This window comes from Phyllostomus discolor, chromosome 1, assembly GCF_004126475.2.
Source record: "Phyllostomus discolor isolate MPI-MPIP mPhyDis1 chromosome 1, mPhyDis1.pri.v3, whole genome shotgun sequence".
In the NCBI taxonomy this organism is placed as follows: domain Eukaryota; kingdom Metazoa; phylum Chordata; class Mammalia; order Chiroptera; family Phyllostomidae; genus Phyllostomus; species Phyllostomus discolor.
The window spans coordinates 103,790,766-103,809,148 of record NC_040903.2 but is presented as its reverse complement, the minus strand read 5'-3'; the positions used below and the strand labels follow the sequence as shown (position 1 = coordinate 103,809,148).

The 18,383-nt window shown below is 46.7% G+C and overlaps 1 protein-coding gene across 1 annotated transcript; it reads right to left on the bottom strand.

The window, feature by feature from the left end:
* Window positions 1–11,310: 11,310 nt before the first annotated feature.
* Window positions 11,311–17,583, bottom strand: NKX6-1 (NK6 homeobox 1). Its single transcript, XM_028508090.2, has 3 exons — window positions 16,896–17,583; window positions 15,058–15,230; window positions 11,311–12,909 (listed from the first exon to the last, which is right to left on the bottom strand). The coding sequence occupies exons 1-3, from the start codon at window positions 17,566–17,568 to the stop codon at window positions 12,655–12,657; spliced, it is 1,101 nt and encodes a 366-aa protein (XP_028363891.1). The 5' UTR covers window positions 17,569–17,583; the 3' UTR covers window positions 11,311–12,654.
* Window positions 17,584–18,383: the final 800 nt, after the last annotated feature.

Below are 18,383 nucleotides of genomic sequence, written 5' to 3'. Positions count from 1 at the left end.
TAGACGGAAAACTACTCTGCGGAAGAGAGCGCAGTGGCTCGGCGGGCTGGTGCCAAGGAGCTCAGAGAGGAGGACCCATCCTCTTCTACGAATTAGGAGACCGCGAACCGACCTCCGCTGTCACCGTAATGCAACTCTGAGACCTGGGAGACCCAACAGAATACACTCTTCCCAGCAGCGTGGGTGGAGGCGAAGGCACAGCGCGCTGGCCACGCCAGAGTCGCAAATTATCCCCCAGCCAAGGGACGAAATGCTGATGCCCTGTGCTCGCCAACCGAAGCGCGCGTGGGCGTCCGAGGCCCCTCCGGGCCTCCAGGGGTCACGCTGGACCTCTGTGCGCGCAGCCAGGGCTTGGAGCCCGGGCGCCAGAGCAGGTCCCGCCCGAGCTGCAGTGGGCTGCACGGTCAACCGCGGGCCTCCGAGGCTCAGCCTGTGATCTCGAAGCTCAGGCTACAACTCGGGGAGGTACGGAGGGAACGCAGAGAGGGCTATGCTCGACTCTGGCCTGGGCACTCGAGCTTCATTCATTCCTCAGCTAAAACGCGCGGTCACTTTCCATCAGGGTTGGCAGACAGCTTTGAAGGCCTCCCTTCCAGGGGCGATGGGAGGGGCTTCTCGCGCCCTCGACTTTCTAGGAGGGATGCAGTCCTAGGGTGGGGAGCCCGCCTGCCCCTCCCCAGCGGCAGCTGTGAGTGGAGCCTACGGGACCCCACCGGGCTTGTGCCAGGCGAGCCGGGCAGAGGCCACGGAGCCCGCCATTGGCCTGGAATCTGGGGACGGGACCGGCCTCAAGAAAGAGAGAAATGGGGCCAGATGTGGTGACAAGCGTCCTGAATCCTAAACAGACTTCGTTGGCTGGACTCAATAAGGAAATGTGCCAAAAAGCAGAACTAGGACTAGAGAAGGAAATAGGGTGCTTTCACGTCCAAACTCTCGAATTTCCTTCTCATCCCTTAAAGAAAATGGAGAATGTAGTAGGGAAATTATGATGGTGTGTGGAGATGAGTTCCTTGAGCCTCGCTGTACAGTGACAGGATTTTAGCTCAATGCAAACCGTGGAAGAGTCGCGCAGAAAAGAACACGAAAGGAGGGGTCTATAAAGCAAGGGGCAGCTGAACAGCCCTTTCCCCGCACTAGAGGGACCTTCTGTTCCTCTGTGGGTGTGCGCGCTCCCTGGGCAGGTGCCACGTGTGATGCAGGTGTCCGCAGAGGAGCCACCCTGTGGGCTTAAAGCTAAGCTGTCAATAAGCTAGAAAGGCAAACCCACTCTGTGGGTTCTAACGGCTTCAGTCCCGGCCTCGTCCACGCAGCGAGTATCACCTTGAAACTCACCCTACAGACAACGCTCTTGGCCTCCAGTCCCCATGTGCAGTCCTAGAGCCGAGGACTCAGACTTTGCCCACCGAAGAGAGGAGAGAGGACCCAGCCTGAGCCTGTACGTGGGATTCTTCTGTGACGAGACCCTTTCGGAGCAAACGATTTGACTCGGGCAAACAGAGTTTTTAACTCTTCTTCCCATTTAATCAAGATTAATTCCAGTTTGTCTCGTTGACCTTTGTAATTCAAACAGAGCTTCAGTCCCCCCAAATCCACATCTTTTCTTTCCAGGCCCTTTTTGAGCCGGGTGGGACTTCTGAGAGTGGCCCCACCTTCAGGCCCCGCAGGGAGTCCCCTCTCCCCTCACCTGGGCCGAAATTTCTGGAAGGCCGAAGCCAGGCGCAACCTCTCCAGACTTTGGGGAGATCATTTCAGTACTGCCTGTACGTGGAACCGCAGTGTACTTTCCGAACTTCGCCCCTAAGAACAGTTGTCCCGGTTCAGGAAATCTTCCCGCACCAGATGCGGGCCCTCTCGCCCAGAGCAGGCCGCGTTTCCTCATTCTCTGCTGTTATGCACACTCCGCTCTTTAAAGAGGACCGCCTTTGTGCCAGTATTACACGAGACACCGCCTGCCGGAAACAGACCCTTGAAAGGGGAGCGAGTTTTCTGCCCGGCTGAATAAGGCCAGGTAAAATGAGAGAACTTGGACTTTGGCTGTGGAACTGAGATCCGGGTGGACCACCACAACACTCCCGGGTGAAGGACACCCCGATTTTGAGGGAGCGAAGGCACAACATACGGCGGCCCTGGCTCCTAAGGGACAGTGGGTTTAGCCGTCGCTGTACAGAAGAAAAGGCGTTGAAAGATGAAGCCTTGACAAGTGGAAGACCTTGTACTCTTTGGGGAAAGGGGAGGTATTGCTAGTTTTATCATCCTATTTAAGAGGACTGAGGTCCCTTATCCATTCCTCCTGCCTTCTTCAACCCTAGATTTGTTCATGACCCTCTCTCTGGGGGTGGGAGTGGGGTGACATGTTTTTGAAACCTTGTTGAAAATAGAAGAGGTCATTAACAGTTGCCTTTTACAGAGACTAATTGGGAAGAGAAAACAAAGACAAGAACTTTTCCCTGATGTTCTAGCGGCAAGGAAAGGGAGTGGACTAAAGAATATAGATTAAACCTTGGCCAACAAGTAAAGGGCAAGTTGACTCCAGCCCCACCACTAGCTACCTGCTACAATCTCTGTGGCAGGCTTCTCAGACCTCACACAGCCTCCAACAATTGGTTCACCATAAAGGATCTCTGAAGATGCACAGGTCCCTCCACAATGCATCCAGATTTTTTAAGTACTGAGAGTAGCAGGAGACAGACATGGAGGGTGGGCAAGGGAAATGCTTCCAATTCTTAGAAATAGAATCCTGTAACAGGAGGAAAGCCCAGTTAAAACATGTAGCAGTTAGTTGTATTAATTTACATCCTCCCAAATTTTTGTCCCAAAGAAAACATTGCTGGAAATCTAAGTTCCATATTGAAGACTCTCTAATGGGATCAGTGAAAGAGACATGAATCTCAGCTGCAATGAGTATTTTAAATAGTCAGTAAGTCCTCTTCTTACTTATTTATTGCTTTATGCATAATTATAACTCACGTGCCTTGGAGAGTGACACATATTACTACAAATGTTGATTATGCTGAAGATTTTATTTCAAAGTAACTATGTTGTGAGGTGATATATGAATTTATTATAAACCTTTACTTGATCTTCCACTTCACCCAGAGAAAATCTTTACATTGAATTCACCCATTTGCTACTTAAGCTGTGCATAGTTGTTTTTACAGTAATTTATCAGATGTTTACATATGTACTCAGAATTAGAAGAGACTCGTTATAGCCTCTAAGCTTGGAAAAGGGAACTGGTTGCACTAAATATTTGTAATTTTCTTTAAAACCTTCATGAGAATGCAGTTCATTGTATGGTGTGTGTGTGTGTGTGTGTGTGTGCGTGCACATGTGCACACATGCACACATGTGTATGCACTTTAAAGAAATATTAATTGAATAACCTCTATGTGCCAGACACCATGCAATGTCCTGGGGATGCAACAGTAAACAAGGAGCATACAGTCCTGTGCCCTTGCAGTCTGACTATTTTGAGTTTCAGATGCAGCTCTATCCAAACTGTCACCCTCCTGGCACTGAGCCACTGTAACAAAAGGAGAAGAGTGGGAAGAGAAGGGAGGGGAGAGAGAGGGAGTCAGAAGTGAGGGAAGGAGGCAGGCAAACAAGCAAACTGTCCACCTGGAAACCATCATTATCCTTCCAAGTAGAGCATGGATCCCTGGCTGACGGAGTCACCTTAAGTATGCTGAAGGTGAGGTCCCTTGAAGTCATCAACCTCTGCCTTCCTCCTTATCTCATGTAGATTAATGACAATGTGCTGATTTCATGTTTTCATTTGAAGTCCTTTTTCTCTTTTCAATCACCTTTATCAGAATACCTATGCAGGCAGTGGGATTGCTTCCTACACCAGAGGTAAGGAAGCCCAAATCTTCAACTGTATTTGCTGTTTTTACTGATTCCATGGTGCACTGGCTCCTCTTTGCTTCTGCTGTATTGTGAGGAATGTACAAAAGTTAAGTAGACAAGCCAGGTAGAGAAGCCTTCTGCCCATCAACTTCAATTGGCAAGTATGTAATACCCAAACTCACACTGGAAGGAGCAAGGTCTACAGGAGCTTTCCTCTTAATTAAGAATGAGCTCTCCTGACTTTTTTTTAGGAGTTTGCTGCCTCCCTTTCTTCCTTCATTCCAAAAAGTCAATCACATATCACTCACTGCTTCTCTCTCCTGCCTACTTGCCCCTTGACTCTCTTGGAAACAAAGTCATGTTCCTATTTATCAAAGGAAAGTTAAAGGGAGAAATTCCAAACCCCAGTCCTAACTCTAAATCTAGGATTTCTTCACTCCTTTGTACATTTTTTCTTTCTCTGGGTTTTTTTCTCTCAGCTTTCCTAGCATCCAACCAACCAGAGTAAAGTTGGAAGTGTGTCTGTGGCCATGTTCTATGGGGACATAAATAATACTGTCCTGTGAAGCCAGATCCAGGTTCTTTCTATTTCTGAAATTTCTAATGGGAGAAAAACAGAATGACATGCTTAGCCAAACTATACTTCCCTAGTACAGGATACAGTCATCACCTCACACATTGGTGTGCTGCTTTATATTTTATGAAGGCCTTTTGCTTTTGAGTTTCACAACAACTTTGTGAAGCAGGAATTATTATTAAGATAATTTTATAGATAAGGAAATGAAAGATTATCCAAGTTAAGTTACTTGCCCAAGTTACCAGCAAGAAATGGAAACCAGCTCTAGAATGCAAGTTTTCTGACCTTAATGAAGTTAACCAGTGCTCCCTTCACACAACATGGGATCATCCTGTTATCATTTTCAAGTGACTAAGTAATCATGAAAAATGCCTTCCTCAAGAGTCTTTACCCTCAATGTGTAGGAGACCATTCTGTGTGGCATGGGCCCAGCTCCCACTCAGATATGCACAAGGACCCACACCCACGGATAGGTTCTCCTGTGGGAAATCAGGCCTGCAATGTACCTAGGCCGCTTTGAGACTTGCTTTTGCTAAAATTTCCTCACCCTCATTTGAGGCAGCAAACATTTGCTGCAAATTAACTTCCTAAAATCCATGCTAAACTTTCCAAGGATGAGTGTAACCCAGTTCAACTACTTTTCCCTTTTCATTTGCAAATATCCTTCTTCTGTGATGTGATTAACGGGCTCTGCTCCTTTGTTTTCTGTAAAAGGTAACCACCTAAAGTGAACCTGTGCATAGTAAATGAGGACCATCATGTAAGGTGCCCAGAAAAAGAAATAACGGCCTGTCATGGCGGAGGCCGCGGCTTTTGCTCCCCTTGAGAGAAAAGCCATGCTTGCCCTTTTCCTCCACAGGACTCAGTAGTCCATGTGAATGTCTCGTGCCTCATCCACAATGTGGCCAACCCCACGAGCCGGGGTCTCCATTATCAATGCACAGCTCTTAATCCGGAGAACAAAAGTAAGGTGTTAGATACTGTATCTAATACAGATACTTGTCTATGCTATGTAACAAATTACCCCAAATGTAATGGCTTAAAACAAACACTGATTATCTCACACAGTTGCTGTGGATCAGGAAGTCTGGAGAGTTGGAAACGTGAGTGATTCTGCCTCAGGGTCTCTCATAAGGTTTCAGTCAAGACATTGGCCAGGGCTGCAGTCACATGAAGGCTTGCAGAGTTGACTTACACTCCTTGCAAATTAGGACTGATTGTTGGCAGAGGCCTTGATTTCTCACCAAACAGATCTATGTCCCTATAAGGCTACTTGAGTGTCCTCACAAAATGGCAGCTGACTTCTCCCACACTGAGCGATCCAAGAGAGCTAACAAGGAGAAAGCCACAATGCCTTTTATGACCCAGTCACACACCATCACGTCTAGTGAATGCATGTAATGAAGTCACTAAATATAGCCATATTCAAGAAGAAGGGTATTAGGCTCCATCTTTTAAAGGAATATCAAAGATGTTTTGGAAACATTTGAAAACTACCACAAGTAGTTAAGCATTAAGTTTCATATAAAAAAAGCACTCTCGAGGAATTTAATTATCCCAACAACCCTATGAAATAGGTACCATTATCATCTTTATTTTACAGATGAGAAGATGAGGCACAGAGAGGTAGAGTCATTTGTCCAAAATCACATAACCAGTCAGTGATAGATCAAATAATCTGGCTCCACAGTCCTGCTCTCCAATGCTGTAAGATCTCCTGATTCTGGCAAAGACAAAAGATTTCTCAAATCTACTCATTCACTTGGAACTTTTCAGTTTTGGAAGAAAGTTAGACCAATAATTACAGACCAAGTAAACAGCACAGAGAGGGAAGAAGACAAACCCAGGGAGGAGAAAAGTTTTCAAAATTATTTTCAAGAGCTGAGCCACTGCTTCATGCACAAGGGTCAAAGCTATTGACGATGACTAGCAGAATCACTAAAAACCATGGACCCGCATATGGGGCTCAGATTGGAGGCATGAAAACTTATTGGATGCCCTTTGTTTGAAGGTGATTAGACCATCTGATAATAACTAAGTTAATGAATTTTCAGCAACCTTGACTTTCCGTGGTCTGTACAAAGAGATTGGTCCCAAACAACCTATTGATGACTGATAGTTTTTCATAACTTATGTACCTCCCAAAATAAAACTATATTATAGAACTATGTTGGTTTTCCTCCTCAATTTGATATATTTGTCTCCATTGTAATAACTAAATATGTAGCATAATTATAACTCGACATTTCTTTTGACTTTGCCAAGGTAGGCATAGGTAATAGCATAAGATAGGGGGTAGACTCCTCTATGACAATTATGTGCACCTATATAAATCATGTGGTAAAAACTCTTTCTTTCCCTAGAATGAAGGAGGGATCCATCTTTGAATATATCTTCCCCCCAACTAGCCATGATCATGCAAAGTATACTAAAATAGAAGCTCTGGATGAGGCTTGTACTTCAGAATTCTGGTCAGGCTCCAGAAGATACTAAATCCACAGAAATACAATTTCACTTATATGTCAAACACAAAAAAATAAAATAAACAAACAAGCAAAACAGAAACAAACTCACAGATACAGAGAACAAATTAATTGTTGCCAGACTGATGGGGAGGGTGGGAGTTAAAGAGATGGATGAAAAGGTAAAATGTATTAAGAAGTACATATTGCAGTAATAAAAATAGTCATGGAAATGTGAAGTTCAGCACAGAGAATATAGTCAATAATATTGTAATAACTATGTTATGGTGTCACATGAGTACTAGATTTATCAGGTATATCACTTTGTAAGGTATATAAATATCTAACCACTATGTTGTACAGCTGAAACTAATCTAATACAGTATGTCAACTCAATTTTAGAATAACTTTTAGAATAAATAACACTACAAAGACAGTATGCTCTACTTTTAAAATCTTTAAGTATGATATTCCATGGAAATGTCTGGTTGAGGTGGAGAACACATGATGCATATCTAGACATTTCATCTTGGGGTTTTTGATCTATTGGACCAACATGGAAGACAAGAGTGAACTGAGACTCTCAGTTAAACTTGCAGTCAATCCATGGAATGTCAAAGGCTAAAATTCAGGAATATACCCCATCTCTTTGGTCATCTTGCTCACATCATCACTCCATTTTCCAGTCAAGCTTTACATTTATATGGGGGGGGAGGGCTATATTATTGTTTTCTGCAGATCTTAAGAAGGACTACAGGGAGAATGAATTTCTATGTTAAGATCTCAGTGCAAATACTAGAGAACAAGATGCACAATTTCTTGTCAATAAAGGAAATGTACTGAGAAACTGGCCTTTCAAAAAGAGTCACACTGTGGAAGGAAGGAGTACTTTTTTGGAGTAATTGTGTGTGCATTAAGAAGGACAAAATCAGGGGGGAATGGGTAGGGATTACAGGAACAAATTTGGAGGACACATGGACAAAAACTAGGGGTGGGGGGTAATGGGGGGAAGGGGGGAGGGTTGGGTGGAGGGGCTGGAACGGGAGTAGGGGGGAGAAAACTGTACTTGAACAATGATTGAAATAAAAAAAAATAGTAAAAAAAAAAAAAGGACAAAATCTAGTGCAGAGAAAGCTATTCAAATTAGCCTAAAATAGAGTTTATAGATGAAATCTACCACTTCTGTTGTTATTATATGATCCTATTGTCAGTGACTACAAAATAAGTCACAGTGTCTTTAAGCTATTAGTTCTAGGCGCTCCCAAGCAGAATTTCACCTCTGCTGTGTATGTGCATGTCCCTCCCAGATGATGACCACCTTAAAGGACAGGCCAGTATGAATCTATTCAAGTTGGTACTGATCTAATAACATTCTCAAATACATGATATCAAACTCTAAATGGTTTCAAATGCACTTTCAGACTCCATTGTCTAGGATAGTATTTCCAAGAAGAGTTGGCCTTCAGTCCAAACTGCTTACACACTGAGCAATGAAAAAATACACATTTCTTCTCTTTCCAGAGAAGAATGAGTAATTTTCAGTTGCTCCTCTTCCCACTGTCTCCCAGAAAGGTAAAGGGAACATAGATTATAGTGTTTACAAGCTTGGAAAGATGCTCGATAAACCACAGCTTCTGGGAAAGAAAGTGTATAGCTTTAAGTTTCAGGATCCTCTGAATGTCAACCAAAGAAAAGGTTAACCACCAATTAGAACTGAGCTTGAACTGTGGGGTCTGGGAAGACATCAGAGTAGGAAGCTGCACATTGTGAATGCTGCTGGGCCATCTGAGAGACACACACACATGGCCCTTTCCTTTTACTCTACAGTCCTCACCCAACCTCCTTTTTAGGAAAGATATACACACACACAGTAAAACAAAAATTAAAAATTAAAAAACAAGCATTTTTACCCTTCCTTCACCACACACACACACATCTTGTTTTTCCCCTTTTGTTTTCCGTGTTGACATTTTGCTGCCTGTAAGTATTTTTAAAGTAATGGTTGAGTGCGAGGGGGCTTGAATCGGTAAAGGTGGTCAAAAGGTACAAATTATCTGGTGATGTCTTGTGTAGGATTGTCACTATAGTTAACAATACTGTACATATATTAGAAATTTCCTAAGAGAGTAGATCTTTAAAGCTCTCATTATAAAGAAAAAGTTAGAGCTGTTAACTAAACTTATTGTGATAATCATTCACAATACATACACATAATATATCAAATCATTATGCGGTACATCTTGAACTAATACAATGTTATATCAATTATACTTTAAAACTCAAAAAAATTAAAAATGAAAGCAGTGGTCCATCGGGTCATTTGCTGTTATTTTTTTTTTGTTTTAAAATTATGACCCCTTTATCTATAAAGACTGGCTGACAGCCTTAATCATATGCTTATGGCTGGTTAATGCCAAAAAATTTTGAGCCAAAATGAAAAATGATTCTTACTCTCTCTTGCTTGAGCTACATACAATGTTTCCTCAGCTTCCCCACCATGCTAACTCTTGTGAAAAACATCCTTCAGAACTAAACCAAACCAACCAGGATAAAGGGACACCTAAGAAAAGTATCTCCCACCCACTTCTACCTCACTCCCAGTTTTATGGGGCCAGCTGCAACTGGTGGCCAGCTGGAATCCTGGGTGGAAGTAAATTAACTGGAAACCTCAAGTCACTGCTGCAGTCAACTGGAAAAAAGGAGTGAATGCCAGTGCAGTATGGTCCCAGAGCCCAACTCAGGCTGCTGCCCACACAACTCAGAGCACTTCAGTGCCCAGACTGGCAATCATGCAGACTCTGTCTGCCCTCTGTGTACTGGCCTGCAGGGTGGAGGCCAGGCCACCAGCATTTATATTCCTGAGATGTGTATCTAAAGGTAAAGGTGAACAGTACAGAGGGAATTTTTACTAAAGGAATCAAAAGAGGTGTTGTTGCACATTTCTAACTTGAAATAAATACTCTAACTTTATTTACTTGAGAAAAAGCTTTAATCTCAGTTCCAAGTTTTCTATGAATGACACTACTATATTACTGCTAACAACAATTATAGTAATAATAGTTATTATTCCAAAAGTAGCATTCCTAACTACATTGTGAATTTTTCACAATTACATTGTGAAATTAAAAAAAAAAAGTCGTTTGCCTTTTCAAAGCAGAAGAAAGGTGGGTGAAAGTTAATAAAGTAGGTGAAAGACTTCAATTTTTTTAAATTAATAAAATTAAAGTGAAATATCAGGCTGGTAAACTTGCTCTTTCCCAGATTCTTTCATAGAGAGAGGGAAAGAGGAGGACAGGAAGAGAGGAGAAGAAAGGAGGAATAAAGGAAGGAAGGAAATTAGTTCTTAACATTCACAGCTAAGATTTAAATTATATCACTGCAGCAGAGCAAAGCCTCTTTTGAAATAGCCTCTCTATAGGACACAGACTTTAGTCTTGCTAAGAACACAGAATTTTTAAAGTCTGTTTATTGGGAACTTTACAGGTAACCTAGAGAACAGAAATAAGGAAGATTTGCATCCTTTATTTCCACTAAACAATGCCATCAGGAATATATTTTACAATAATTTCCTTCAGGCAGTTTCATTCTCAGTTTTCATGATTTTATTCCAAGTTTTTACAATGTTTTTTAAAATTATTTTCAAGATGAACAAAACAGGTCCACACTTTACTGAACACTAGCCTGAAGAATCTACTGAATTCTATTGATTTTTCTGTCTTTGAACACAAGCTCATTAACCTGAAACACTAAAGAAGTAACTATATTTCACTGAACTTAAAATTGAGGGTCTAAAAACTAAGGATCCCAAGAGAGTGATACCTCCCTCTCCCTGGGATTCCTAGTTCTCTCTCTCTCTCTCTCTCTCTCTCTCTCTCTCTCTCTCTCTCTCTCTCTCTCTCTCTCTCTCTCTCTCTCATGCAAATTTATCTGTAGAAGACTTTGCATTGCTTCCTTCGTCCTACAGCTTTCACATTAGTTAGAAGAAGCTTTCTTTAAATTCATCCTTTTTAATTGTAATGGTTAGCAAAATCAGAGTTCCTGTCTTTCCAGCTCCTGCATTATTGCAAGCTATAGCTTGCAAAATGTTAGCAACAAACAGCAGTTGCTGCTGGATCATCAAGCTTCGCTGCCTCCTCTAAGCTAAGAGATCTAGGCTTGCCTGAGGAGCTACCTTTGATATATGGAAATGAGGTCTTCCCAAAACTCCCTAGGGACTTCCTTGCAAAAGACAAAGCCATCAGGAAAAAAATTAGACAACACAGACATCAGATCAGTGTTTGAGACAAGTTTCTCCAAGAAGCCCTATGAGTGAGTCTGCATTTCCCACTTCCCAATCCAGGAGAATGAGAGATATGATGCCAGTCTTTAACATCAACAACAACAACACCAACAACAATGCAACTATTTTTATCCAAGAAACCAGTGTAAGATTTTTGTGGTCTTGACTTTTATTTGAGATCTCTGATGAGATCAGATTATCTGTACCCTTTCATTCAAGGCAACAGACATCTTCAAACTTTTTTTTAATTTGATTTATCCTTTGAAACAAAGTGCATTACATTTAACTGGTCTTGCGGGGGGGGGGTCTTTTCTCTTTACAACCCAAATTTCTTATATAAATTAATAAAAGTTAAAGATGCTAATATATCACCGTTATCAGCTTTAAAAAGAAAACAATTTACATAGTCTGTAGTATTCTTATCATACAAAACACTTCAAATTCAATTATAGCAACTAAATGGATTTTTATGTTTCTGACCCAGAGCAGTTGTAACGATTCCCACCATCTACTTTAACACGCATTTTTATCAGAAAGGAGTTAAATTAAATACAAGCTATGTAGCCCCTCCCTTCCCAATACTTTCTTTAAATCACTAATAAATAGCAACAAACGACTGTGCAATTTCAGAGAGGAACCCCCTTTCCTAGTTCCACGTCTTCTACTTCAAGTCCTGGAGGCAAAGAGGCTGGAGGCGGGCGGGGGGCCAGGGGTGGTCGGGAAAATCGAGAAGGGACGAGGGGGAAATGAGATACTACAAACCCAAACCCGGCAGAGTAGCTGGAGAGGGAAGCTGAGGATATTCTTTTCTATGCTTCTTCAATGACGTTCAAAATAAAAGGGGAACGTGTGGTTTGAACAGCTCTTAAGAGGGACAGAGAGAAGGAAGGATGTCCATCTTTTTATACCAAATTCCAAAAAAGCGTTTTACATTTTAAATATTAACAATAAAGTAATTTCTTGTCAGTGTGACTCACGATTTATTTACAAAGGGCCTTCAACAGGTTACTTTAGTCCGCACAGCAGTTTGTAGGGGAGAGAGAAACGTCCCTCTTCCCATCTGAGGCGGCTGCCCGCACGCTTAGCTCCGAGGTCCCCAACACAGTGGATGTCCGTCCTTCGAAAAGCCTTCCCTGAGCCCCCACCCCCGTCCCTGCCAAGCGCTGGGGCCTGGACACGTGAGTGGGCAGGGATGGAGGCCGCTCCCGCCGCGGGGCGCGGGGTGCGGGGTCGGGGTACCCAGCGGGCCTGGGAGAGGGGTCCAGAGGCTAGCTTCCGTTGCGTTCTTGACGCATCGCATCTCGTTGTCTTTTCTGCCTTCTCACCAACCCCAAGTCTCTCCTCCCCTCCTCCCTCAACTTCTAGGTTAAAAAAATAGATATGTACATCTCAAAATAGCAAAGGGCCCCGCAGGCGGGGCGGGAAGGCAGGGCTCGCGAACTCGCGGCCCCGCGGCCCCACGGCCCCCGGCGGCAGCAGGGCAGTGGCTCTCAGGACGCGCCGTCCGTCTCGGACCCGTGCAGCAGGAGGCCGCCGCCGCCACCGGACTTGTGCTTCTTCAGCAGCTGCGTGATTTTCTCGTCGTCCGAGTTGGGGTCCAAGGGCTTGTTGTAGTCGTCGTCCTCCTCCTCGTTCTCCGAAGCCCCCTTGAGCCGCTCAGTCTCGGAGTCTTGCTTCTTCTTGGCGGTGGCCATCTCCGCCGCGTGCTTCTTCCTCCACTTGGTCCGGCGGTTCTGGAACCAGACCTGCGGGCCGATCCCGGGGAGGAGAGGGGAAACAAAGGCGGCAGGAATTTAAAACGAGCAGATCCGAGCAGTGCTACTTCTCCCATATCCCGCGGGCTCTCCTGCGGGCCCCTGATGGCTTGCACCCTCCCTCAAAGATCTCGCAGGTCTGAGCCGTCAAAGTCAGTCTCGAAAGCCCCAGGTTCCTCTGAGTCACCCGCGCCAACAAACGGACTGCTGTTGCCATAGCGATAGTAACACAACTGTATTAAGGTTGTCTGTGAGCCATTTCTCAGAAGAGAAAAAACTTGGAAATGTAAAATGAATGTCCCTAAAAATAAGTGCACTTTCTTACTTTCTAGTTTAAAGTGGAAAAGTTTTCTCCTTTCAGAGCTGTCCCATAATGACTGTGATTTTATTCGTTATTTACTTTCTTAGATTAAGATATTCCAAATAACCTAAGTGTGCTGACACTCTAGTGTGATTTGTGGGACAAGGCAGAGCATTTGTCCTCCCCCCCTTACCTCCGTTCTCCCATTCACTTTTGGATCTGTGTCTGTTTCACTTGTCTCAGGTCTGAATATACACAAACATGGTAGTTAAAAACAACCCTCCCAATTTACTCTAGCAATCATGTAGTTTTTTTTAAATTTGCTAAAACTGAAACCTCAAATCACTAATAATAAGCCAACATAAATGCATGAACATATTTAATAGTTCAGTCAAAATCATCACAGTGGAGTGTGCGTGTGTGTCTGGTTTAATGTTTTGCATAAAATGAAAGTCAAGGTTAGAGCTTTCATCAGTTATTTTTTTAAAATAAAATGTTGCCAGTTACATTACTTCCCACTATTAACACGCCTAGTCTTTGAAATATTATTTTAACATTGTTCTTCCCCCATGCATTTATTTTATATAAAAACATTTTAAACATATTCACCATGTTTGACACCATACTTGATATACATATTTAAAGCATCAGCAATGAACAACCAAACATATTGTATGATCCTCTCTTTATGCTTCTCAGCCATTTTCTCATTCATTATGTATTTAACTAGAGAATCATCAGATTGTTATGAAAATGATTTTGATTTTCCTTATACAGCTATAATAATTCACTTCAAGCCACGCAGACATATTTACAGTGACAAATGAAGACCTCCAGATCACAGTGGCAGGCTCTGTACCAGTCGTTGCAAAAATAATCCTAACTGTGATGGTGTCCTAGTGGTCACACACAAAATCACTCCTGAAGTGTATTTCATGATGTGCGTCCGAGGGGAAACACACTCTAACCAGCAGGCACAGTTACTCCTGCTTAAAGAGCAACGACATTACTAATGAAAACAGACTTATATACAAACACACATACCCCAAAACCCAAATACAATGAATAAAAAAGAGGCTCAAAAGAAAATATTGGAAATATAAGAAGCCACTAGATTTAATTAACCTAGCTGGATCCCTTTATTTTTCAAGAAAGGATTTCTAAAATTTGAATCCCTGGAAATATGCTATACAACTCAATTATAACCTAAGTGACATTTTAAATTTAAGTTGTCGTAAACAGTAAAATATCTCACATGTATTGATAAACTTATTTAAAAGAATTCAATTGCGTAATAAGGCAATAATCCTATCAATTCATTTTAAAAATTACTATGCGAAAGTGATTGCCTTCAGCTAAACTAAAAGCAGATTCATCCATGCTAAGTGGTTACATCCTGTGGATTTATGTTTTTAAACCTGCAAGTCACTATACAGTAGCATTATAAAGATGTAGCTAAACTATATCAGGAAATTATATAATTAGTGAAGCCTGAATTACCAAACAAAAGCCTGAATATCTTTACAAATAGAATAAATATAAGCTATCTAACTGGTCTTATCTATTGTCGGGGCTGATATTTCGGTAATGCTTTTTACTCTCTAATAATCATGAGTTTCCCTAGCACATGCTGCTATCTAGATTAACCTAATTTCAAAGGAGGGGGCTTTATTCCTTTTGTTCAGCAACAGTTTGCCCGGCCCGGAGATCCCAGAGCCTTTACCGCTCCCCCTTCACTGACCCCATCTGCTCCGCAGACCCCTCAGACTCGCACCTCAAGAAGTTGTTTGTCAGACGAGGGGAGGAGCACTAACCCCTGAGCTGCGAGATCCACTCACCTTGACCTGACTCTCCGTCATCCCCAAAGAATAGGCCAAGCGAGCCCTCTCGGGCCCCGCCAAGTATTTCGTTTGCTCGAAAGTCTTCTCCAGGGCGAAGATCTGCTGGCCGGAGAACGTAGGTCTCGTGTGTTTTCTCTTCCCGTCTTTGTCCAACAAAATGGATCCTTGATCTGTGAGGACAAAAAAACAAAGGCAGCGGAAAAACAATCGGTTGCAAGCGGCTCCACCAAAACAAAACGAATTCACAAAACAAATGTTTGGTGGAAAAGAAAAGCTTATTCGGTGCGGGCTCTAAAAGTGTCGAGGCTCTTCCAGTCCCACCGCGCCTTGCTGCCTTTTGATGCGACCTGTGCTTCAAAAGCCGGATGTGTTTGGAGCAACAGTAAATAACCTTCTGCCTAACACCTGTGTCAGGTAGTCGGGCACCGCGTCGCTGAAGTTTGCAGAAGCCCTGCAGTCAGGCCCCAGTGAGCAGAGAGGGGCGCGGGGAAAGGCCGCTGGGCCCGGACCCTTGGCGTGAGGATGACTACTTTCTTGCCATGAACGCTTCCCTAACCTGTGTCCGCACAACAATGGGCTCCTTGGGTTTTGCATACAAGCGAGCGAAACCTCCCGCAAGTCCAACGCCGGTGGGCTGAGGGGGAGGAGGCGCCGCCTTTGTTGGCGGCCCCAACGTGGCCAGCAAAACGCGCACAATAGAGTCCCCGCACCCTCACGCGCGCGGGCCGCCCTCCTCCCCGGCTTCCCACGGGAGCCTCCGCTGGCTCCCGAAACTTCTCTCGGTTAGCGCCGTTCAGCCACACGAAAGCAGTCGGCAGACGTAGAGGAAACTTAGGGGACTCGGTTAAAAGCAAAGAACTGAGCGAGAAAAGGACCCGGGGCTCGGCCCTGGACGCCTCCTGAGAGGCTGGGAAACTCCAGGGCGCGGTTGCCAATTACACAGACTGGAGGGATCCCGGGGCAAGCGAGTTGGTTTCAAGCAAGGTTCCTGCGAGATGTTGCATTCCCCTGGTCCTTGTCCCGTCATCTCTTTTCTCCTCGGGTTCTTTCTTGTGTTAGCTCGAAGAGGGACACCACACCCTTCGCTATGCGTGGGCCCAAGGAGTCGCAACAACCCTCTGGGGCCAAGGCGGGTGGGAAAAAGCGAGGGACAAGCGGCGGAGAGCGGCCCGAAGTGAGGCTGCGCTTACCCTCTTCCGCAGGCCATGGGCCTGTCTTCAACGGGTTCGTGCCGGCCGAGTGTACTGGGGGGAGTGGGGACGAAGAAGTGAGGTGGGGACACCCTGGGCTGAGATGTACGTGCAAATACACGCGCCTCGGCTCACGGCTGTGGAGGGCTCGCGGCTGCCGGTCCCCACCGGTCCCCATAGAGGAAGCCAGTAAGAATGGCGAAGGCGGAGTGGAGGCCTGGACAACAGGCAGGAGCGGGAAAGTAGGGGTGCAGGTGGAGCTCAGTGGCCTCTCCTGCACTCCCACCTCTTTAACCCAGGGCCGGCCTGAGGTTCCGGCCGAGCTGTTCCCGGAGCAACCCGGGCCTCAGATGATACATACACACGCCCCGCACCGCGGTGCGCTGCACGCGGACGCGTGCTCACCCTCTCCGCGAGGCGTGCCCAAGGCTGCCGGAGAGGCAGGCGCTTGGACGCAAGCGCGGGAGCTCAGGAAGGAGAGAGTCCCTGGCTGGATACCCTGGCCTGGCAGCCTAAACTGTGAGGTCCTGGCGTTGCCAAACTACTGGGGAGGCGACAGCCACCAGGACCGACTCTCAACCACCAGAGGTCCTGACCCGAGAGCCGGCAGAATGCGCTCAACTGGGCGCGGGCGATCGTACTCACGAGGGGTGCAGGCCAGGCGCGCGTCCCTCCAGGGCGGACTCTGCATCACTCCCGGCCAGAAGATGGGCGTCCGGCCGGGCAGCTCGGCTAGTGGCTTGGGGTACCGGCCCACGGCGGCCACGGCTGCGGCACTGGGGCTGAAGTAGAGCCCGGGCGGAGGCGGCGGCGGGCTCAGGCTGCTGAAGCGGGGCAGGCCGGCCAGCAGCCCCGCTGGGGACGAGGCGGCGGCCGCAGCGGCTGCAGCCGCGGCCGCCGCGGCGGAAGCTGAAGAAGCGGAGGTGGACGAGGAAGAGGAGGAGGAGGAGGAACCCGAGGGCGAGGCGGAGGGCAAGGCCGCCCCTGAGCCCACGGGCATGGAGGGCCGGCTCAGGATGTCGTTGATGCCGTGTGGGGTGGCGGCCGAGAGCTGCTGCGGGGGGCTGCCCAGGGAAGAGAGCCCCCCCGCGGCCGGGGGCTTCAGGCCGCCGGGGTTGTGGGCGCCTAAAGGCGGGGAGGGCGACGACGAGGAGGAGGAGGAGGAGGAAGAGGAGGGGGGACCCGCGGGCAGCGGGGGGTACGCGGCGGGGTAGAGCGGGGTCTTCATTTCGGCCATGCTGTGGAGGGCGGCCAGGGGCGGGCTGCTGAGCAGGAAAGCGCTCTGCCGAGTGCCCTCCATCGCCCCCACCGCTAACATCCCACGGCCAGGCCGCAGCCCGCAGCCACGAAGCGAGGGCGCCGGCCGGTGCCCCCGGCGGGGCTCAGGGGAGGCAGAAGCGCAGAGGGCGCGAGCAAGGAGCCGCTCCACGCACCCGGAGGCGACCTGCCAACTGGGCCGAGCACGCTGCCGCCGAGAGTTGCTCTCGGAGCTGCGCGAACGAAACGCGCCACTCGAGAGGTGGCGGCTCTCCGAGACCTGCGGGCGTCCGGGCGGGTTTGGCGGTCCTTCCACTCCGGGGCTCTGTTGCGGTCTCTTCGCTCTTCCTCACTTTGCCCCGCCGCTCAAAGCGCGCTACTTCTCAGCTTCTCCCCCCCGGAAATAAGCAAAACAAACCCACGCCGGCCCCAGAGAGTTTGTAACAAAGTTAAGAGTCACCAAATATGCACTCTGATGTTGGGGGCTGGCTGGCTCTCTTTAGAGACGTTCAAAGGACGCCGGGTTCCGCCCGAGGAGCTCCTCTAATCTCCCTCGGAAGCCCCGCTCCTTCGGTCGCGAGGCGGCGGCGCACTCGGCGCTCGCCCGAGCGCACCCTGCCCGCGGGCGGACCTCGCCTCTGGGCGCTTCCTCCGCCGGCCAGAAGCCGCAGCGCCACCAGTCTCCACGGCTCCCCTCGGGCGGCGGGGCACTAGAGTTGCAATATTGAAAAGAAAAAAGGGGGGGGGGGGATACAGAAAAACAAAGACTAAGTGTGAGAAGTCTGACGACTTGGGTTACGGCTCCGCTGGACGGTCCACTTCAGCACAGCGGCCCGGCGACCCCGCCCCACCCCCCGGCGTCCTCTCACTCGCCGC